The following is a 24,028-nucleotide window of genomic DNA, read 5'->3' on the forward strand; positions in this document are numbered from 1 at the left end:
GGCCCAACTCTCAAACTTGGCATGTGAACACAAAGGCTTTATTTATCACTGAAGTTTGAAGAGAATAGGATTTATTTCTCCAAGTTGTTTGAAAATTGCATACTGAGCAATCACAGGGGAGAGAGAGAGACTGACTCTGTTCTTCCGTAGCTCGCGAAGTTTATATTTTTGAAAACAGAATATGAGGCATTTGACTGGGAAAGCCTAAATATGCTCTTAACTTGGACCCACTAACATACTGGCTAGCCCTCCAACTATTGGATCACATATTTAATTTAATTTTCCTGGTCTCCTGAACTTTGTACCACAGAATTGACTGGGGCCTACAGACCCATAGGTCTGACGAAGTGGGTATTCACCCACGAAAGCTTATGCTCCAATACATCTGTTAGTCTATAAGGGGCCACAGGACACTCTGTTGCTTTTCACAGATCCAGACTAACACGGCTACCCCTCTGATACATAGCAATGTTGTATTTTCCCATTTGGTAAATATGTTTTTCCTGTGTTGCAGACAAAGGTTTGTTTGTGCACCAGCATCTTTGATAACATAAGCACAGCTCTGGCAATAGCATTAGTCTGATATTACAGCTCATGTCCTGCTACAAATCAAGTCTACATTACAAAGATTCATTTTTGTCTTGGTCCTGGTCCTACACAACATTTGGTTTATTGTAGTTCTTGGCAACAGGCTGGCGGACAAAAATAAAGACATTTAGGATTTTCAGGACATTATCCACTAAATACAACATGTCATATTTAGCCTTGGATGTAAGCAGGCATAACATCCATTTAAATCAGACATGTGATCTCTCAATCAATGGATTAGCAGGAGAGCTACACTATGAGTTGAGAGAAGCAGCATTAAGAGAAACTCATTTTTTCCCCTTCACCATTTGCTAGGCAAATAATCAGTTTACTGACAAGAAAATGAACAATCACTCTGTTTTTGGCTTGAGGCAGAATCTTTTTACTTCAGTGAATCTGTAAATTTCACCATCTAGCTTCACTACCAACAATTCAACAGGCAACCCTGGAAGGTTTTAAGTGTCATCCAAAAGAACCAATATGTTATATTAGTAATGTACTGATCTTACTAAATGGAGAGCTAAACAATGACCTTCACTCTTTTCTCCTTTAGGTACAAAAATAATTAAATTGACTGGGTTCTCCCAAATGTTCTTAAACTAAGCAGTATTTAGTTTTTTCCCTGCCAAAGGAGACCTAAATATTTAATACACACCAGTTTTGATTCTCTTCTGCAGTTTAAGAGGACTTTCAAGCACCCATCTTTTCTACCTAGCTGTATCTAGTTTAGTCTGCATATTGTCACAATAATTATTTTAAGTTTTGTTAAATAGAATTTACTTTCTATTCTCAGAGAAAGGTCAGAAAATAGAGGTGTCTGACAAATAATGTTCAAATTAGCTTAATTACTTCATGTTGATATCATAAATCACCGCTCTGACACGAAATCCGCCACACACAATTAATGGCTGTTGGTATTGGTTCACCTGATCAAGTGTCTACTATACATAAAATATGCTATGAAGTTCTGCATCTCTTACAGCAATTCAGTAGAGAAGTCTTGTCCCAATGGCACATAAATCTGAAGTACCAGAAACCGCTGGATCAGTCCAACTAGAAACAGAGACAAAGAAATATATAGCTATGGATACACACACAAAGCAAACTCTACCATTTAGCATTTCAATGATGTATAGCTATACTGCTGCAATACCAGTTCCCAAGGGTCACACAACATTCGAAAACAGAAAAGAACCGAAGAAAACCAAATCAAACTGTAATAAAAATGTTCCTTTTAAAATGTCCCATTTGTGGTTTTGGTGGAATTTTTATGAAAATAAAAGCAATGTAATTTTTTTTTTATTTACTGTTCTTCGTTGTGTTCAGAGAGCATGTAAACAGCATATCCCACAAAGACACATAAAAGTTCACATCAAGATTATTATAAAAGCATGTGGCAATTACTCACTACTTAATCAAAAACAATAAATCATAAATGCAATCCTAATTATGACAACTGAGACCCTACTTACACGATGGGGGACTCTATCCTGGAAGCAATGACTCTGAAAAGATTTGGGAATTGGGGCGGATAGTCAGCTGAACATGAGCTCCCAGTGTGATGCTGCAGCCAAGAGAGCTAAAGAGATCCTGGGATGCGTAAATTGGGGAATCCTGAGCAGGGGTAGAGCAGTTATTTTACCTCTGTATTTGGCATTGGTTCGACTGCTGCTGGAATACTGCATCCAGTTCTGGTGTCCGCAGTTCAAGAAGAATATTGATAAATTGGAGAGGGTTCAGAGAAGAGCCACGAAAATTATTAAAGGATTAGAAGACATGCTTTATAGGGATAGACTCAAGGAGCTTAATTTATTTAGCTTAAAAGAGAAGGTTAAGGGGAGACTTGATTACAGTCTTTAAGTATCTACATTGGGAACAAATATTTAATAATGGGTTCTTCAATCGAGCAGAGAAACGTATAACAAGATCCAATGGCTGGACGTTGAAGCTAGATAAATTCAGATTGCAAATAAGGCAAAAAAAAAAAAAAAAATAGTGGTGAGAGTAATTAACCATTGGAATGATTTCCCAAGGGTTGCCATGGATTCTCCATCACTGATGATTCTTAAATCAATATTGGATGTTTTTCTAAAAGTTCTGCTCAAGGAATTATTCTAGGGCAATTCTGTGGCCTCTGCTATTCAGGAGGTCAGACTAGATGATCACAGTGTTCCCTTCTGGCCTTAGAATCTGTAAGGCTTTGATGAGGCAGATCTAGTTCTGAAGTTTAAAATAGGAGAAATATAGCTTAATTGGGGAGCAAACAAGAAAAACTTTTAAAGATACTTTCCTATTCAGGAAAAGCCACACACTTGTAGGGTATACAGGTATCCATGAGTTGAAATTTGTAGTTTCCTCTGATTGGTTCCATTAGTGAAGGAGAGAATTGGCCTTTTATTGAATTGGCAGGCATTTTAAGATCCTAAAGCAGTATTATTCCAAGAGCAACATGGATCTCAAGATGTCAAGATCATACGTGCAAAAGCTCACTGCCTCTGAACAGTTGCCGGGGCTACTCCCTCATCCACAACAACATGGCTCCTGTAGGAGTTCTGTTCCCATTGACCACCCACCCTGAATCTACAAAAAAAAAAAATCCCACACCTTTGGAAGGGGGAGCAAACATGAAGCTTAAGTTAACAGTTCTTCTAGCACTCGCTGTTTAGTTTAGCAGATTTCAAAACAGGTACAGTATATATGATTTAGGGCCATATTCTCAGGTAGTATAAATCAGAGTGTCTTTCCATTGAGTTTAATGGAGCATTGCTGATTTAAACAAGCTGACGAGCTATCTCTTGAAATGTTAAGATATATATTTGACTGTAATACTGCTTGTTAAGTTCCCTGAGCCAGTGGGGGGGAGGGGGGGGGAAATCACATGAAAAATATTCCAGTGAGAAATTCTGCAAAACTGAAGTTTTAGTCTGAATAACTTCTCACCCCTTGTTTTTTCTACTCTAACTTAAAAAAAAAAGGGGACCTAAACAACTGTTTGTAAAAAGTAATCAGAAATGATCAGACTATATAGCACATTTTATCAAACAATTAAGCCTCACATCTCTATGAAGTGGGTAAATATCACCATTTTATAGAATAAAATGAAAAAGGGATTAAAAGCCCCATTCAATACCTGCTGACAGATAGACTTTTCTTGACAACAACGTCTACCGGAGCAGTACCTAAGTTAGGTTTGACCTTGGGCAAACTCAGCTAAGGATCTGCCCCAACATGTTTAGTTGCATATCTCATTTCTAAACATCTACTTATTGGTACCAGCTGTTTTGCTGAAAAATGACCTTTTAGTCCGCTGACAGAGGAGCTGCCCAAAGGAAGAGACAATATCGCAAATAGCTACATCTTGCAGTAATACTGGATTAGTACAGAACAACATCTTATATTTGTAATGCCTCAATACTTACGAGTTTGTCTAGTTTCCTTTGGTAGCTGAATCTTGTTTGTTTGACTGCTTCCTTCAAGGACAAAAACAAAGCCTTTTACTTCTTTATCAAATTCCTACAAAAAGGAACAGTGAAAAAAATAAACCTTTTATCAGTCTCTTAATCAAGACTTAACCAAATTTGCAGATGACACAAAGCTGGGGGTGAGGGGGGAAGAGTTGCAAACACTTTGGAGGATAGAGCTAAAATTCAAAGAATCTTGATAAATTGGAGAACTGGGCTATAGACAACAAAATGAAATTCAACGAAGACAAATGTAAGATGCTACACTTAGGGGAAAAAAAACCAAATGCACAAATAAAGAATGGGGGATAGCTGTCTTGACAGAGAAGGGTCTGAGAGGAGTTGTAGATCACAACCTCAACATAAGTCAAAAATGCAATGGTGTTGCAAAAAAAGGCAAATGCAATTTTAGGTTGCATTAACAGAGGCATAGCATGAAAATCATGGGAGTTGATAATATCGCTCTACTTAGCATTGGTTAGGCCTCAGCTGGAGTACGGTGTCCAATTTTGGTCACCGATGTATAGAAAGGATTTATCAAAACAGGAAAGGATCTAGAGATGAGCGACAAATATTATCAAAGGGATGGAATGTGAGCAAAGGCTGAGGGAACTGGATATGTTTAGTTGGGAAAAGAGGAGACGGGGGGGAGAGACATGCTAGCAGTTTTCAAATACTTGAAAGGCTGCCATAAAATAAAAATGGAGAAAAGTTGTTCTCTCTTGCCACAGAGTGCAGACAAGAGGCAATAGGGTCAAATTACAGCACAGCAGATTTAGACTAAATCTCAGGAAAAACTTTCTAACTGTCAGAACAGTAGGACAATGGAACAGACTGCCTAGGGAGGTCATGGAAGCTCCTTCACTGAAGGCTTTCAAAGAGAGGCTGGATAGCCATCTGGATGCTTTAGTCACAACAAACCCTGAATCTTGGCAGAGATTAGTCTGAATGAGCTTTGTTGAACCTTCTAACTATGGTTCTAGGATTCTAAAACTGCAAAAACCCAAACTTATAGCCTAAGTGTAAGACTACTTTGATTGTTCTTAAGACTCTCAAGAGGAGTGTAGCAACAAGAATTTTATAACAATGCAAAGATGGTAGTAATAATAGTCTCAGTAAATTTCTGGCTTTTTGTAATATATTTTATAAATAAAATATGTTGACAGATATGTGATTCATGATCCACTGGCCCAGACTTGACCCAATGGTTATCAGAATAGCAAAACTATTTTAAGCTTTGTTCCACTAGAAATATTTAAGCTATAAAACTACAGCTGTGACCAATCCAGTTTGCAAGCAGGCATAAAGTGCTAATTTAAGTGGTCATTTATTCTGTCATGGTGACAGAACTGCAAGTGACAACTTTTCCATAGTCAGGTCAAAGCCCTCATTACCTTCTAATTTTAAGCTTCATGTACTTTTTTCCACGGTTTATACTTCAGGTCTTATAAGTCCCCCATAAAACTTACTTTCCAAATTGCTGATGGACTGCCAAAGATCTTCCATTTTGCTCCTGGATTCTTGCCTTGAGCACTGAATATTTCAACAAATGGGCCACCCTGTGATAAAATTGTTTAAGGATACGTCACTCTAGCCAGGTGCTGAGCACAGCAGCATCATTGAGCACAGTTTGCTAAATCTGAGTATGTCAGAGCAAACCCTCATGAAACAATGGTTAACATAAATATTATTGACCACAGTCAACCGCAATTAACAAATGGCACTCTTGACTTTATAGTCTGATTTTACTGCAGCATCAGAGTCCATGCTTACTTACAACACTACTTTCTTTGATAAAGGAAATAGGATATGTTTTGACTATTGTCCTTTCTTTACATGCCAGCCAAAAAACCAAACAAGTAAACAAAAAACAAAAAAGCACCAAACTCTTAAGCATGGCATGTAAAAATATTAAAAACATGCAAGAGGTGAATGGATATTTTCTTCATATGTTTTATTTCTGGATTTTCTGAATCATGCTCAGCTAAATGATTAAACAGAAGAATATCTATTAGTTTCTAGTAAAGAGATGTGGCCAATGCAGTGGATTTTTGATTTTTCAATATTTCATCCACCATGACAGAACTTTGCTGATTGTTTTTGAGACGCCACCTTTGCACTTTAACTGAGTTTAGTAATTAAGGGCTCATTTCAGAGATTCCAAGGCCACAGAGACCATTGTGATCATCTACTCTGACCTCCTGCATAATAGGTGATAGACCTGCCCCCTCAAAATTCCTAGAGCATATATTTTAGAAAAACATCCAATCTTGATTTAAAAACGGTCAGTGATGGAGAATCTACCATGACCCTTGGGAAGTTGTTCCAATGGTTAATGACCTTCATTGTTAAAAATGTACATCTTATTTCCAGTGTGAATGTGTTTAGCTTAAGCGTCCAGTGAATGGATAGTTTTACACCTTTCTCTGCTAGACTGACGAGCCCATTATCAATTATTTGCTCTCCATATAGATACTTACAGACTGCAATCAAGTCACCCCTTAACTTTCTCTTTGTTAAACCAAATAGATTTAAGAAGCTCAATCTATCACTATAAGGCAGGTTTTCTAATCCTTTCATCATTCTCGTGACTTTTCTGAACCCTCTCCAATTTATCAACATCCTTGAATTGTGGCCACCAGAACTGGACACAGTATTCCAGCAGCTATCAAACCAGTGCCAAATACAGAGGCAAAACCACCCCCTACTCAGGATTCCCATGTTGATGCATCCCAGGATTGCATTAGCTCTTTTGGCCACAGTGTTACACTGGGAGCTCATGTTCATGTGATTATGCACCATGATCCTCACCCCCAATTGTTTTCAGTCATTGCTTCCCATGATAGAGTTCCCCATTCTGTATGCATGGCCTACACTCTTTGTTCCTAGATGTATGCATTTACATTTAGTTATAATGTAATTCATATTTTTTGCTTGCACCTAGTTTACCAAGTGAACCAGATTGTTTTGGATCAGTGACCTGGTCTCTTCATTATTTAACATTCCCCGAATATTTGTGTCCTCTGCAAAAATGATCAGCTTTTAATTGACTAGCCCCACTGACTAGAGTTACTAAAATCAGAGAAGGTGCAAAATGGCATTACATGAAAACACCAGTAAAATTCTTAGAATTCATGATGGAAGAAACAGGGAACAAACAAAACCCACTGTATTGGTAACCTGAAGTCAATAGAACTAGCCACATATGGAAGGACTGAAGGATCAAGATCTCAGACATTGAAAAAACAAACTTGGGTGTGTTTTGTATCCAATATTATTTGCAAATTAATTATTATTCCTATATTTGAAAAGAAGGTATAGCAAATATAGATTGATTAAACACCTAAGAAGGTTTCAACATGCGTTTCAGCTTTGGAAGACATAAATAAAAGGAAGTAAAAAAACAGCAATTTCTGCTTTACCTGATATTCATTTCTGAACATTCTTGCAGATATTTCACAGTTCGAAAATAATGTCAGCACCCCAGTGAGTAATTCAAGACTTACAGATGTTGCTGTAAATACAGAGATTTTACTGTTAGATATTATTACACCAAAAAAGTTTCCCTATAATCAAGTAGAAATCCACGTTTTAAAAGTCAATTAGCACATTTCTAAAATACTGTTCTTTACAGCAAACTTGTAACTCTTCAGCATGAAAAAGTTACCACAAAGGAATTAAGATTAGAAAACTGATTTATACTGTTGGTGTCTCGAGCAATGTTTCTTTACATAACCACCATTAAGCCTGACCTTCCAGATATACCAGTTAAAATGGCCACTCTATCCCCAGCCTTAATTTTTAAGAAAGGAGGATCCACTTATCTTTTTAAAATGTTCAGAAAGGTTTGATGAGTAAATATATATCTTCAACATGTATTGTTTATTTCTTACTGCTACCAAGTGTTCACTGGAAAAGGTTAAAAATCTATTAAACAAGAGCCTTGCCTTTAATACAGAAAAACAGAAATTTATGGACTACCTATAATGGAAATCTCATTTTCAACCAGAGATGTGAGGCAGAGACTTATTCCACAAGTTACTTTTTAAAAAATTTCATCACTCTACATTCAGAATGGCTAGTGTAAGTATCAAACCAAATATATGGCAGAGGTGCCTATCTAGAGGCACGCTGAAGCCAATGAGAACTAAGGATGCATTGCACCTTGGGAGAATGAGGACTATGGTGAATTCAGGATTTGATTCCACAAACACCCAAGCACTTCCCAATAGGTGCCGAGTGCCCACTGCTCCCATTGACTTCAGTGGGAACTGAGAGTACCCTGCGCTTCTCAAAAGATGCTCAGCATCTGCAGAGTTAAGCTCTAAATGCTAATCTAGAACCCAATCCCAGGAGGTGGCAAGGGCCCTCACTGTGGGAGTTGAGAGTACTCACCAACTCACAGGGGGCACTGGTGCAGGATTGTGCCTATAGTGTATATCTTTTGGCAATGTCCACTTGTGTTTACATTCAGGGATGGAGAATTAAGGAAATATCACCATGTCCAAGATCACCTTAGATCCTGAAACTGTTCTGCCAGTGAACCAAAATAACATGCCTACCAGCAAACTCAGAGATGCCATCCTTGTCTGAGATGTTTAAGCATGATTATGAAAAGAGTTAGAGATCTTGGTTGGACCTTTCTCTCTCTCCCCCTCCCTCCCTCTCCTTCCCCCTCCACACAGAAACCAGGCTCTCTCTCTCTCTGCCCTCTCCCTCCAGTCTTTTCACTATCTATGGACAAGGAGTGGGGGACTTGGCTCCTTAGTCTTCACTCCTCATTTCATTCGTGATCTCCCACCCCCGAACAGGGAGAATGGAAGGCTTGGCCCCAGGAATGCTGCCCTGTTCTGCCAAATATGGCCTTAAATTTCCTTGGCCAGTCCCAGGTCTGACCTCCTTCCCAACATGATCCTCCTCCTCCTCTTCTTCCTTGTTTGTTGTGTTCCTTCTCCTCCTCCACCACTGCCTCTTCCTGCCCCTCCATGTTCTCCTCTCCTCCAGAATGTGCAATGAAGATCTGACAGGCAGCAAGCTACAGGCTGTGTGGACACTGATGGATTATGTTAACATATTCTAGGTACTTAGAGCATGCCAGCAGTGTCCACACAGGACACAATGCAACGTGCAGCCTGTGGCTTGGGAGGTGAATCCAGCAGCACTCCAACCCATTCAAAATTGCTATAGCTTGCCTCCTATCAGACCCTCATTGCAGTCTGTGCATGTGCCATAGAGGTGGTAGAAAATAATGCCCCTCATGGCTGTGGCACTCTTTGCTGTGTTTGTCAGACAAATGGTGGCGAGTGGCACACATTTTTATATACTCTGTATGTGTGCACACACTTGCAAAATAGTAGAATAAACCTGGATTAGTAATTTGGTAATTACATGTAAAAATCAGGATTACAGAAAATTAGGGAGTGTTAGTATCTCTCCAAATCACATGTACAATGTATCTTAAGAACTAGCGTAGCCAAAATACTGATCTTTCAGAACTGAAAAGCATTTAAAAGCTTTTAAATGTTATACAATGGTACATAACTCTGGGTGAACTAGTAAATGTATGCCCGGATCTTTCATACATTTATGCACGAGTTGTTCCATGGGTAAAGTTACTCACATTCATGTTTGCAGAATCAGGGCCTTAGAGAGCTAACTGATTAATATTTTAATTGTATTGATTCAATACTGTCTACTAGTATTTTGATGCATAGCTTGTATTATACTGTAAACCACACTGTTTGTTACAACCAAGTTATCTGTCAGTAAAAGAAACTGAAACAGATAGTGTAACTGGTATAATTACTTAAGAAAGGCACATTAATAACTCTATTAAGTAACAATTGACAACCATGAATTAGTCATTTTACAAGTTTGAAAGTAGTATACTATTTCTTTGTTCTATAAATAAAGCAGTCTGGCAGTACATTAACAATTTCTGGAAAATTTTATTGCTCTAATTTTTATTTTCCTCTATTCAGATCTCATCTTTGCTATTAGTCAGGGCTTTTAAACCAGAAGAATGTTCAACATTCCACAAATAATTCCTTAGCCAAGAATACAGTACTTTGAAGCAAATCTTACAGTGACCGGTGTACTGATCCGCTGAACCAAAATTCACATGGAAAGCAGGTGGTGGGTGAAAGGGCAATAGCACAGGTTATGTCCTCTTACAGGAAGTATTTATAATGTACTTATTATTGTGACCCAGATGTGCAGGGGCCCTGTCAGTCTGGGGCTGAGGATTCCATCACCCAAGGGTTTGAGTTACTGTTGCTGTGTTTTGTTTGTTTTTGTCAGAGCAAAGCCCTTTTACACAGGCTTGCAGCTTCAAAAGATCAGGACTAGATCTGCCAAGTGTCATTTGGTACTTCTGTCATGCCTTCCAGCATTTCAGGGGAAATGTCAGACATAGATATGCAAGGCAGAGAGCCCCTAATAAAAAAGATTGGTGTAGGGGGAAGTTGCAATGAGTTCTTGTCTCATTTCTTCCATAGAGTGCTGTTAATATTTTTGCTGTTCACCGCCCTTATTGATGAACATGGTCTTATGCACCTTGGAACGGAACTCTGGTCTATAATATAAGTAGGGTGACCAGATGTCCTGATTTTATAGGGACTATCCCGATTTTTGGGTCTTTTTCTTATATAGGCTCCTATTACCCCCCATCCTCTGTCCCAATTTTTCACACTTGCTGTCTGGTCACCCTAAATATAAGGGACCCAAATTTCATCCCCTTTGCCATTCTACTTTTCAGAATGAACATGCCAAAGCTAGTTAGCAACATGGCTGGCTATACTCTCTGCAAGCAGAGTTGTAACCAGCAGACCACACTTTGCTCCCAGAGCTACGATCAGAACCTAGGAATCATTATACTTACCGGTAGTACTTCACTACTGTCTCACAAATAGAGGTGTAATGCACAGACAAATTGTCTTCTCTCCTTCTAGGGACTGATCCACATAGAGGATAACTGCCTACTTCTGCTACCAGTTAATTTTTTAGCAGCAGCTCAAGTGGAAGAGGTTCTGTGTCATACATCTAAAGTCCTAGTTCAAACTCTGCTGATGAATCATGCAGAGAAAAATATAGTATGTGATTATTATGAATTTATCTTAAAAAAAACAAAACAAAACAAAAACTAAATAAATTCATGGAGGATAGGTCCATCAGTGGCTATTAGCCAGGATGGACAGGGATGGTGTCCCTAGCCTCTGTTTGCCAGAAGCTGGGAATGGGCAACAGGGGATGGAACATTTGATGATTACCTGTTCTGTTCATTCCCTCTGGGGCACCTGGCATTGGCCACTGTTGGAAGACAGGATACTGGGTTAGATGGACCTTTGGTATGACCTAGTATGGCCATTCTTATGTAATTAAAGATTGTATCATGATGCAGATACACAAGGGGCAGAATTAAGATTGCCCAGATAACCCTAATTCTGATGCTTGTCTTTGGAAATTTGATGTTACTCAACTTCTTTTAAGTCAGCACTTACTGGGGCACCGGAATACCCATTTTTAATGAACTAAAGAATCTTTCACCTGCAAGCCACCAGTTTAAATCCAGCCTAGCGCTCTGTAGGGCTTGAGAGTTGTTTCTATATAATGGCTATTTGGTGACTACTCTACAAGGGGAGTTTGGTGGGTCTCATTTCCAGCTCCTACATCATAAACTCACCACCGCACATTCTACTAATTGGCAGACTCAGCTGAGGCCGAGAACTGCAAAGGCCATGGAGATGAGGCTACCACGGTTGGACCTGGAGGAAGTTTCCCCCATATCCAGGTTAAGGCAAGGTGGAAGGGCAGTGTGGATTGGAAGCTTGCTGTGTAGAGAAACAGAAGATTTCATTACCTAGTGATGAAACTAATGCCTTTCACCAGTACTAAATCCACACAATTTTTTAAAAGCTGAAATTTAGTGATATGCAAATTAGTTCATTACATAATTTGCATAATGTCACATGGAGCTGCCAAAAAAAACAAAAACAAAAAAACACAACTAACAACTATGCTGGTCCTAATTAATAAAAGGAGTCTTTTCACTTACTTCAGTGGAAGCTGGAGCAAGCCCAAAGAGGGTAAGCAAACTTGTGTCTGGCGAAACTACATAAACTCACTCATCTCACACAGCTTTATTATTATTATAAATATACAGCAAACACACTGCAATACATTTTTTCTTATATATTACCTACTTGTAATCTTTTGAGTGCTTGCATTAACTTAATAGAAAAGACTACAATTATTTTATTTTCTGCATGAAGATTGGTAGTTATTTGAGATACTAAACATAAAAATGAATGACAATTTTTTATAGCATACCTACTATGATAATACTAAGTGGCACATCTGTGAGGCACTAAATGTCATTAGTCTCGAATATCCTGGGACCAACACAGATACAACTACACTGCAAATACTAGTGGAACATAAGACTTTCCCAGATTGGTTTCAATACTATAGTCTATATTGGGCATGAAATTCATGCATTGCCAGGATTGAAACAACACTTAATGGGATTGTCTGAGTTATCATAATATATGCTTTAAGCAGAACATTCTAGGAAAATTGATATTTGCACCTTCTTTTGTCCCCACACCTAAAAAAAAAAAAATAAATAAAACCTTAATTTTTGGACCAACAAAAATGCTTAAAATCCAGATAGACTAGAGTTCTTTTTTTGGAAAAACTACAGTATCGTGAAATTTAAAGTCCTCCAGTTTTTAAACATTTTTCAAATAAATAGATATAACATCTTTATAGGATGCTGTAAAAAAGAAGAAGTATTCTCTCATTTTTCAGCCAGGGATCAAAATTCTTATTTTATTGCCCTATAGCATGTACTTTTAGTATAGAGCATCTGCCCAACTCGGGATACAGAATCTGCAGCATCAAAGTTAATGACAGACTATCAGGAATGGAGTTTATCAAATTACATCACACTGTAAAACGTATTCATTTTCATACACGTAAACCCAATTAGGACTTATTTTACAGTGATCCTCATCTGTACGCTGACTTTAAAAAAAAAAAAAAAAAAAAATCATTAGCTTCATAATGCTTTCCACGGTGTAAAACAAAATACAGCATACTCCCATTTATCTGAATAGCATGAGAGACACAGATTTTATTTGGATAATCGATAGTGCAGGAGCCATAGAGCAGTGGGTGGTCTCCCTCAGAAACAGGGGCTTGTTGTTGTGATCCTCCTCCTCGCAGCCCTGGCTGTGGGTCTCTGCTTTGCCCTGTTGGGACCACAGACTCTCCTACCTGCACCTTGTGACTGCAGGGATCAGGTCTCACCGGCCCAATGGCAGCGCAGGGAGCCCTCTGAAACTCTGCTGTCATGGCCTGACACACTCACTCCCACGTAACAGTATATACCCTAGGGTCCCTCATTACCTTCATCCATCACCTCCATTTTAGACCCAAATATATCCATCCAGCACCGATGCAGTTCCTGGCCAATGGGAGCTGTAGCAGCCGGCGTTTGCGGTGGGAGCAGTGGAGGAGAACCTGCCCTGGCCTTGCCTCCGCCGCCTAGGAGCTGCAGGGACACAGAGCCCGGTAGGTAGTCCCTGCCAGGCCCATTAACCCTCTCTCCCCCTGTACCAGTGGGGATCCCGGGTCACCTCCCCCAGCACCCACAGCGCCCCCAGAGAACCCCCACCCCAGTTTTAGTCACAGCGGGTATTTTTAGTAAAAGTCATGGATTGGTCACAGGCCCATGAATTTTTGTCTACAGTCCGTGACCTGTCCATGACTTTTACTAAAAATACCCATGACTAAAATGTAGCCTTACTTATTGGCTCTCCTCAACTATTTTTCTTGTGTAATTCCAAGTTTTTGTTCCACAACTGGGTCTTGACAAGATAACTGGAAGAAGGATCAGTTTACAACAGAAAAACTTCAAAAACAGACTCCAACAGAGACTGCTGAGCTGGAATTGATATGCAAACTAGATACAATCAACTCAGGATTGAATTAGGACTGGGAATGGCTGAGCCATTACAAACATTGAATCTATCTCCCCTTGTAAGTATTCTCACACTTCTTATCAAACTGTCTGTACTGGGCTAGCTTGATTATCACTTCAAAAAAATTTTTTCTCTTATTTAATTGGCCTCTCAGAGTTGGTAAGACAACTCCCACCTGTTCATGCTCTCTGTATGTGTGTATATATATATATATATATATATATCCATCCTCAATATATGTTCCACTCTATATGCATCCGAAGAAGTGGGCAGTAGCCCACGAAAGCTTATGCTCTAATAAATTTGTTAGTCTCTAAGGTGCCACAAGTACCTGTTCTTTTTACACAGAGTAAAAGATAAGCTTTATTTTGTTTTTCCACAGATAAACAGGATTTAAAAAAACTATACTGTTTAGTATTAGCTTATGCCACAATCCCGTAAACACATATGTACATGCTTAACTTGACTCATATGAGCAGTCCCCTTGACTTCCATAGGGGTATTCACAGGAGTAAAGTTATGTGCATGTGTTTGGAAGATTGGGGTTCTAGAATTTAGTAAACAGTATTTGTTGAAATTATGCTACAAAGTGAATTTGCAGCAAGTAATTTTGATAGGGAAAGGAGACTTAGGTATAAGATTGTTAATATATATAACTCAGCATCACAGTCCTAAAGCTAATGCTGATTTATGATAGGCTAGAACACAACAGAGAAAGCAGTTAATCATAAATGAAAGGTTTTAGAATCTTCTAGACAAATGAAGTCTACATACTGAATATTTAAAACGAAGTCCATCACATTGCTATATATTTTCTCAAAATACAAATTAACATAACAGATGTATATTACTATCCCTTTTTATCCATACCAAGACCATCAAAGTTTCAATATAAAAACAATTGTCTTTACAGAAAACTGCAGGATATAACAATGAAACACCTGTTTATTTTATAAGTTAAAGCTACAAACAATTGTTTGCAATACATGTAACGTATGAGCTCAAACACCAAGACCAGTAAATAAATGGATGAGTGCTACTGTGCTTTTCAGCAAATGAAACATTTTAATGAACATAACATGTCATGTCATCCATACTATATAAATCTACAGTAAGGCCATGGCTACAGTTGAGAATTCACAGCGCTGCCGCGGCAGCGCTGTGAAGCACGAGTGTAGTCACGCTGCCAGCGCTGCGAGAGAGCTCTGGCAGCGCTGCAAGTACTCCACCTCTCCGAGGGGAATAGCGTGCAGTGCTGCGAGCGAGCGTGCAGCGCTGTATGTACTCCACCTCTCCGAGGGGAATAGCGTGCAGTGCTGCGAGCGAGCGTGCAGCGCTGTATGTACTCCACCTCTCCGAGGGGAATAGCGTGCAGCGCTGCGAGCGAGCGTGCAGCGCTGTATGTACTCCACCTCTCCGAGGGGAATAGCGTGCAGCGCTGCGAGCGAGCGTGCAGCGCTGTATGTACTCCACCTCTCCGAGGGGAATAGCGTGCAGTGCTGCGAGCGAGCGTGCAGCGCTGTATGTACTCCACCTCTCCGAGGGGAATAGCGTTCAGTGCTGCGAGCGAGCGTGCAGCGCTGTATGTACTCCACCTCTCCGAGGGGAATAGCGTGCAGTGCTGCGAGCGAGCGTGCAGCGCTGTATGTACTCCACCTCTCCGAGGGGAATAGCGTGCAGTGCTGCGAGCGAGCGTGCAGCGCTGTATGTACTCCACCTCTCCGAGGGGAATAGCGTGCAGTGCTGCGAGCGAGCGTGCAGCGCTGTATGTACTCCACCTCTCCGAGGGGAATAGCGTGCAGTGCTGCGAGCGAGCGTGCAGCGCTGTATGTACTCCACCTCTCCGAGGGGAATAGCGTGCAGTGCTGCGAGAGAGCTCTGGCAGCGCTGTATGTACTCCACCTCTCCGAGGGGAATAGCGTGCAGTGCTGCGAGCGAGCGTGCAGCGCTGTATGTACTCCACCTCTCCGAGGGGAATAGCGTGCAGTGCTGCGAGCGAGCGTGCAGCGCTGTATGTACTCCACCTCTCCGAGGGGAATAGCGTGCAGCGCTGCGAGCGAGCGTGCAGCGCTGTATGTACTCCACCTCTCCGAGGGGAATAGCGTGCAGCGCTGCGAGCGAGCGTGCAGCGCTGTATGTACTCCACCTCTCCGAGGGGAATAGCGTGCAGTGCTGCAAGAGAGCTCTGGCAGCGCTGTATGTACTCCACCTCTCCGAGGGGAATAGCGTGCAGTGCTGCGAGCGAGCGTGCAGCGCTGTATGTACTCCACCTCTCCGAGGGGAATAGCGTGCAGTGCTGCGAGCGAGCGTGCAGCGCTGTATGTACTCCACCTCTCCGAGGGGAATAGCGTGCAGTGCTGCGAGCGAGCGTGCAGCGCTGTATGTACTCCACCTCTCCGAGGGGAATAGCGTGCAGTGCTGCGAGCGAGCGTGCAGCGCTGTATGTACTCCACCTCTCCGAGGGGAATAGCGTGCAGTGCTGCAAGAGAGCTCTGGCAGCGCTGTATGTACTCCACCTCTCCGAGGGGAATAGCGTGCAGTGCTGCGAGCGAGCGTGCAGCGCTGTATGTACTCCACCTCTCCGAGGGGAATAGCGTGCAGTGCTGCGAGCGAGCGTGCAGCGCTGTATGTACTCCACCTCTCCGAGGGGAATAGCGTGCAGTGCTGCGAGCGAGCGTGCAGCGCTGTATGTACTCCACCTCTCCGAGGGGAATAGCGTGCAGTGCTGCGAGCGAGCGTGCAGCGCTGTATGTACTCCACCTCTCCGAGGGGAATAGCGTGCAGTGCTGCGAGCGAGCGTGCAGCGCTGCAGGCGCTGATTACATTGGTGCTTTACAACGCTGCACTCACTGCGCTTGGGGGGGGGGGAGGTTCACACCCCTGAGCGCAGCAAGTTGCAGCGCTGTACAGCGCCAGTGTAGCCAAGGCCCTAGTTTCACTGATTACCTTTATAGCATTGAAGATTCCTACTAAACCTGGATTCATCGTTAATACTAGGATAAAGCACCAAAGCCTAGACTGCAGAGAACAATCCTAGCACAAGCAATAGGATCCAGTAGGTTGAGTTGTCACTCCCATCACTGATATGATTTCTGGAATCATATAAATCCTGCATTCCATAAGCATGGAGCTAGAAACTGACAACAGCCACACACCACTCCTTATCCGTTTTCAGCATTGTACAGTGCAATACTGAATTAGAGAGGAGCCCAAACCAAAATCAAGAGCTGAACACCAATCTGGGGGGACAGTTTTGGATCCTCATACAAATATTATGGCTCAAGTTTATCTCGTGTACATACTGTATTTATGCATTTCAGTAACAGTTCTTTGGGGTGGGGGTGTTATCCCATATTTTAATTTGTAGGTTATATTTTATATTTATGCCTCCCTCCCCATAAAGGAATAGGCATTTTAGACCACTTCACCACACATTTCAACAGAATGATGTTTTGATACACAGCAACGACATTTTAAGGCACCGCCATTACACTTAATTGCAACAGGCTACCCTCCTATAAAATACCCCCTTGCAATGGCAGAGCACATACATTTCCATATCAGTACTGAAGAACAGCTGAACTACCTGTCTCACCACAGCCTGGCCTGATCCCAGAGGGGGTTAATATCCCCACCACCACTGCTCATCTGGGGAAATATTGGGAGGGGCTCACCCGTGGGGACCATTGGGGGGAGGACAGCACTAAGCAAGATCTCACCTGCTAGGGGGGTTCACCTTGGGGAGTGCGTGAGCATCTCATCTGGGGCACTGTATCTGGAAGGGGAAGCACCTCACCTGAGTCTCTAAACTAGAGAATGTATGAAAGGATGGGGGGTCTCACATGGAGGTGTGCGAGAGAGAAGCTGGGAAGAATATCTCCCCTGAGAGAGTGTGTGAGGAGGCGGGGGCTCTCACCTGTGTGCATGGGCATGCACTGTACCTGCAGGGGTTCTCACCTGAGGGAGGGGGGGGGGCGGCACCTCACCTACGGGGGCTTGCCTCTCACCTGGGGCAGTGTGTGTGTGTGTGTGTGGGGAGGGAGGGGGGGGCATATACCGCACCTGCAGGGCGTTCTCACCTGGGGAAGTGGGGGGGGCATGCACCGCACCTGCGGGGGTTCTCACCTGAGGGAGTGGGAGGGCAGCGCCTCACCTACGGGGGCTTGCCTCTCACCTGGGGCAGTGTGTGTGTGTGTGGGGAGGGAGGGGGGGGGCATGTACCGCACCTGCAGGGCGTTCTCACCTGGGGAAGTGGGGGGGGGGCATGCACCGCACCTGCGGGGGTTCTCACCTGAGGGAGTGGGAGGGCGGCGCCTCACCTACGGGGACTCGCCTCTCACCTGGGGGGAATCACGTCACTCACGGTGGAACCTGCGGCCACAGCCGAAGTTACGCGCTGCGCCTGCGCGCCGACGGGGGTGGGCGGAGCTTGAAGCAGCTCGTGCCCCCCCCCCACCCCCGCCCGTTTAAAATGGCGACGTGCGGGGACGCGTGACGGGGTGGGGATCGCCGAGTTATCGATAGGCCCCAGCATCATTCCTCCCTCTGACCCGCGAGGAGAACGGGAGCTGCGGGGCCTCCCTCCCGGCGCGCGCCCAGCGCGCCCCCGCGTTCCCGGGCACAGCCTGGGGCGGGCTCAGGGCGGGAGGTGCCCGCGCGCGCTGCGCGTGTGACGACACGTGTCGCAACCCGCCCCTGGTGACACTGGGCTGGTCCCTTCGAAACCATTTGCACCAGGATCGTGGGTCACACGTTGGATTCAGGTTTTTAGACTCCGATTTTAGTCCAACGGTCGGGTAATGGCCGTTCATTTGATAGCTCAACTTCTTCCTCAAGGTTTATCGCCTTTTCATAGACTTATCATTTGAATACTTTTTCTTAGGTGTGCCGGATCATTCTTACTCTGAGAAGTAGTATTCATAATTCAGTAACCCCTCCCGGGCTGATGATTAAATTTTAATCCTTAAACTTCCACAGCTTCCGAGTAGGGTACAATTCTAGTATAGTCTGGGGAGGGAGAGGGTTAAATCGGTTATTAAACCTATATGGCTGTCTCATGTTACTTTGGGGTTTTAGAAGACCTCGTATCTTGTGCTGTATTATCACATCATAGATTGTGTTGATCAGAGTTTGTTGGGCGTTAAAGAACATAAGAACGGCCATACTGGGTCCAACCAAAGGTCCATCTAGCCCAGTATCCTGTCTTCCGACAGCGGCCAATGCCAGGTGCTTCAGAGGGAATGAACAGCCCCGGCAATCCTCTAGTGAGGCATCACATGTCGTTCATTCCCAGTTTCTGTCAGTCAGTGGCTAGGGCTACTCAGAGCATGGGGTTGCATCCCTGACCATCTTGGCTAATAGCCATCGATGGATCTATCTTGCATGAACTTACCTAATTCTTTTTTGAACTGAGTTATGCTTCTGGTCTTCATAACATCTCCTGGCAATGAGTTCCACAGGGTGACTGTGTGTTGTGTGAAGAAGTACTTCCTTTTGTTTGTTTTAAACCTGCTGCCTATTAATTTAATTGGGGGACTCTTGGTTCTTATGTTGTATGAAGGGTTAAATAACACTTCTGTATTCACTTTCTCCATACCATTAATGATTTTACAGACTTCTATCATATGTCCTCACAGTCATCTTTTTTCCAGTCTGAAAAGTCCCAGTCTTCTTAATCTCTCCTCATACGGAAGCTGTTCCACACCCTTAATCATTTTTGTTGCCCTTCTCTAATGCTAATATTTTGAGAAGTTAAGGACAACCTTAATGGAAAAATTGATAGTTTATTTAACAACAAAAATAGTTTACAGAGCTAGGACTAAAGAGAGAAGATGTTAGCTGCAAAAGAAGGGCGAAAGAACTGTTAGGCTGATTTGGGGAGACAACAGATGGTAGTGGAACTCTGTAGTTTAAGCTAAAGTGATGTTAAAATTCATTTCACACAACTCTGTCGAAAAAGTCTGAAGCTTATGTGACAGGAAGGCAGGGCCTGAAGTCCACAAAAAGCTGATACTCAGGCAGAAAGCCTGAGGTTAATCAGATAAGTGGAGCAAGCAGCTGTGAGGTGGGGAGGCAGCTATGTGCCTGCTCAGGACAAAACTGACCAGTAGGCCTTCTGCCAACCGCAGTGAGTGATAATTAAACAGACTGGGAGCGGGAAAATCATATTGTAATGTACGTATTTATTTAGATTTCTACCAGTTTGTACCAAAAAGGCACCTAACATTTGCTCTAGGCACCTTGTGACTCAAAAATTACAGTTAATGTTAAAACCATCATAAAACTTAGCCCCAGTGTAGACTAAGTAGCCTGTCATGCTTCTGAGGTGTGATTGGTAGCAATATGTTTATAACAACAACTGCTATAGAATTTGTCTTGTTAGTTCAATAGCCATTTTCACTTGATTTAGACCACTGTTTTCTTCTTTAACTGCTCACTCTACTGCTATATTTGAATTGTTCTTTAAATATTGCATGGTTACTAATTCTTCATGACAATGATGTATAAACATCAGGATTGGAAATTATGCCATTATACAGTATACGTTGACTAGAACTCCTAAAAAGGATGTGTTTAGCTTTTGGTAAGTGCTTGAAGAATAATTTTTTTAAGAAAAATGCAAATTTGTCTGTCTTACCTTCTGGTTCACTCCTACTATGCGCTAAACTTAACCCAATTCACTTCACAACCTGTTTCAATGAACACACATTTTTTACCTTAATATATTCAGATGCTCCCCGGGTTACGCAAGACCCGACTTATGCAAATTTGCACTTACGGAAAAAGTTCCATATCCAGAAATAGGATTTTTGAGTTGCGGAAATTTGTGTAACGTACAGGTATATGTTTCCGACTTACGCAAAATTCGAGTTACGCAAGGCTTTCTGGACCAGAAAGATTGCATAAGTCAGGGGGCATCTGTAATAGGAAACACCTACATATGGACTCCCCTTCCTGATGGAAAGACTCCAAGCACAATATGGGGTTAGTTCTCCTGTCTTTTGAATTAAAATACAAATGTTAGCGGCATTATGTTGGGAACTGAATTGACTTAATTTAGATTATTCAGTGTGCTGCAGAATATTTGATGTGTGATATTTAAAAACAGGCTTCTTTAAGGCCCCCACTGATATATTGTGGCTCAGTATCCATGGGAATATTACTGTAATTTTCTTCACCCACTCCTGACTCAGACATATTTGAGAGCATCAGTTAGGCTTGGAGCAGCCTGCCAGTTAATGTATGCCAAGTGGCCTCCCCTGCTGTGTAAAGCTCCATTTCAGCTGTAATGACAATTTGTCAGCTTGTTCTGTACTGCATTGTTTGGAATTGGCCCTGCGCCTTTTCAGACTGTCATCTCTTCCAGTTTGGGATTCCCTTATCTGACTGTTGCAATTTCTCCTTTACAATGCCACGTACACTTACATTGCACCATAACTAATAAATAGTAATCCTAATGACAAAGTAAGAAAGCATCTTGTCACCCTGCAGGAGGTCCCAAAGCTCTGTGCTATCATTCCAGATTTAGTGAATCACTGGCGAGAGCAGAAGGGGGAGAGGGATTATGAGTTATAGTGGAAACTTCAAACTTCCTTTGAAGTAGTAAGTAAAGAGAAATACCATCTGTGAATGGATTGAGTTATTCTTTCTGGATATTAATTTATTTTTACAAAATCAAGAGTCATACCATGTCTCTTCTCATCACATAATAAAATCATAGACATGTAGGGCTGGATGAAACCACAAGAGGTCATCTAGTCCAGCTCCCTGTGCTGAGGCAGGACCAACGATACCTAGACCATCCCTGATAGGTGTTTGTCCAAACCTCCAGTGATGGAGATTCCACAACCTGCCTTGGAAAAATGTTCCAGGGCATAACTATCCTTCTAGTTTTCCTAATATCTAACCTAAATCTCCCTTGCTGGAGATTAAGCCTATTACTACTTGTCCTACCTTCAGTGGGCATGGAACACAATTGATCGCTGTCTTCTTTTTAAGAGCCCTTAACATATTTGAAGACTTATCAGGTTCTCCTTTAGTCTTATTTTCTCAAAACTAAACATGCCCAGTCTTTCTTTAACCTTTCCTCATAGGTGTGGTTTTCAAAAAAAATGTTTAAATAATTTTTGTTGCTCTCCCCTGGGCTCTCTCCAATTTGTCCTCATTTTTCTTAAAGTGTGGGCCCAGAGTTGGACATAATATTCTACCTAAGGCAGTGGTCGCCAAGGCAGTGGTCACCAACCCATTGATCGTGATCGACTGGTTGATCCTGGAGCCTCTGCCAGTCAAGCATGATTTATGGGCCACTAAAAGTCTGGCGGTGCAGCAGGGCTCAGGCAGGCTGCCTGCCTGCCGTGGCCTCACGCTGTGTCCAGAAGTGGTTGGCTGCTGGCACATCTCTCCAGCCCCTGGGTGGGGAGGGGAGCGGCAGCTCCAAGCCATGACCTCAGCACTGTTTGCAGGCAGCGCATGGAGACCTGTTGCCCTCCTCCCCCCAGGGGCTGCAGAGACGTGCCAGCAGCCAGCTGCTTCTGGGAGCAGCATGAGGCCAGGGCAGGCAGGCAGCCTGCCTGAGCCCTGCTGCGCCACTGGATGGGAACCGCCTGTGGTAAACACTTCCTGCCCGGAGCCTACACCTCACACCCCTTCCCCTGCCCGGAGCCCCCTCCTGTACCCCAATCCCCTGCACCAGCCCGGAGCCCCCTCCTGCACCAAACTCCCTCCCAGAGCCCACACCCCTCACCCTTTTCTATACCCCAACACTGCACCAGCCCTGAGCCCCCTCCTGCCCCAAACTCCCTCCTACACTCCTCACCCTCTTCTGCAACCCAGTCACCTGCCTCAGCCAATGCACACTCCACAGTTGAGAATGTTACACTGATTTGTGACCATCCCTGAAGGATTTTGGATCTATAAACCACAAATGACGCTAATAAAATGTAAAATTCATGAAATGTCCCATGGATTCTGTGAGATTAGGTGCAGTGTGACCCTATGACCCTTGCACCCAAACTCCCTCCCAGAGCTTGCACCCTTTACTCCTGCACCCCAATCCCCTGCCCCAGGCTCAGCCCAGAGCCCCCTCCCACACTCCGAACCTGTCGGCCTCAGCCCAGAGCCTGCACCCCTGCCCCAGCCCAGTGAAAGTGAGTGAGGCGGGGGTAGGAGGAGAGCGAGTGATGGAGGGAGGGGGGAATGGAGTGAGTGGGGCGAGGCCTCGGGGAAGGGGCAGGGTAGATCCTGGGTTGATGTTAAATTCAAAAAGTGATCTTGTGCATAAAAAGGTTGGAGACCACTGATCTAAGGCCTCACCAATGCCAAGTAGAGTGGGACAGTTACCTCCTGTGTCTTACATATCACACTGTTAATACACCCCAGAATGATAGTAATCTTTTTTACAACTGCATTACATTGTTGACTCTCATTCGGTGTGATCCTGCTATAACCTTCACATCCTTTTTGCAACATTACTGCCTTGTTAGTTATGCCCCATTTTCCATTGTGCATTTGACTTTTTTCTTCCTTAGTGTACTACTTTGCACTTGTCTCTGTTGACGTTAATCACGTTGTTTTCAGACCAATTCTCCAATTTGTCATGATTATTTTGGATTCTAATCCTGCCTTTCAAAGTGCTTGCAACTCCTCCCAGCTTGGTGTGACCCATAGATTTTATAAGCATACTCTCCACCCCATTATCCAAGTCATTAATATTGAATAGTACTGGATACAAGACTGACCTCTGTGGAACTCCCCCCACCACAAACACAGTTTGATAGTGAACCATCGATGATTACTCTGAGTACAGTCCTTTAACCGCTTTTGCACCCACCTTATAGTAATTTAATCTAGACCACGTTTCCCTAGTACTCATGAAAGTGTCGTGCAACCGTGCCAAAAGCCTTTCTAAAAAAAAAGATACATCACGTCTCCAGCAGTCCTATCCGGTGGGCCAGTAACCCTGCCAAAAAAAGAAATTAGGTTGGTTTGGTATGATTT

General features: G+C 42.9%; 1 protein-coding gene across 12 annotated transcripts in view; it reads right to left on the reverse strand.

Moving 5' to 3' along the window:
* CFAP20DC (CFAP20 domain containing) overlaps window positions 1–18,460 on the reverse strand; it is a 176,084-nt gene extending 157,624 nt beyond the window's left edge. For 6 of the 12 annotated variants that reach the window (XM_054033919.1, XM_054033917.1, XM_054033916.1 and 3 more), the window contains exons 1-5: window positions 11,318–11,339; window positions 7,472–7,563; window positions 5,519–5,608; window positions 4,008–4,101; window positions 1,569–1,641 (exon numbers count right to left, since the gene is read on the reverse strand). In XM_054033919.1, coding sequence (XP_053889894.1) covers window positions 1,569–1,641; window positions 4,008–4,101; window positions 5,519–5,608; window positions 7,472–7,563; window positions 11,318–11,330 — 362 coding nt within the window. In that variant the 5' untranslated portion in view covers window positions 11,331–11,339. Of the gene's footprint in view, window positions 1–1,568; window positions 1,642–4,007; window positions 4,102–5,518; window positions 5,609–7,471; window positions 7,564–11,317; window positions 11,349–17,751; window positions 17,774–18,157; window positions 18,170–18,323 lie in introns of those variants that run through there. The other 6 variants (XM_054033921.1, XM_054033920.1, XM_054033922.1 and 3 more) reach the window with 6 other exon arrangements.
* Window positions 18,461–24,028: the final 5,568 nt, after the last annotated feature.

The sequence above is a fragment of the Malaclemys terrapin genome, chromosome 7 (genome assembly GCF_027887155.1).
Source record: "Malaclemys terrapin pileata isolate rMalTer1 chromosome 7, rMalTer1.hap1, whole genome shotgun sequence".
NCBI lineage: Eukaryota > Metazoa > Chordata > Testudines > Emydidae > Malaclemys > Malaclemys terrapin.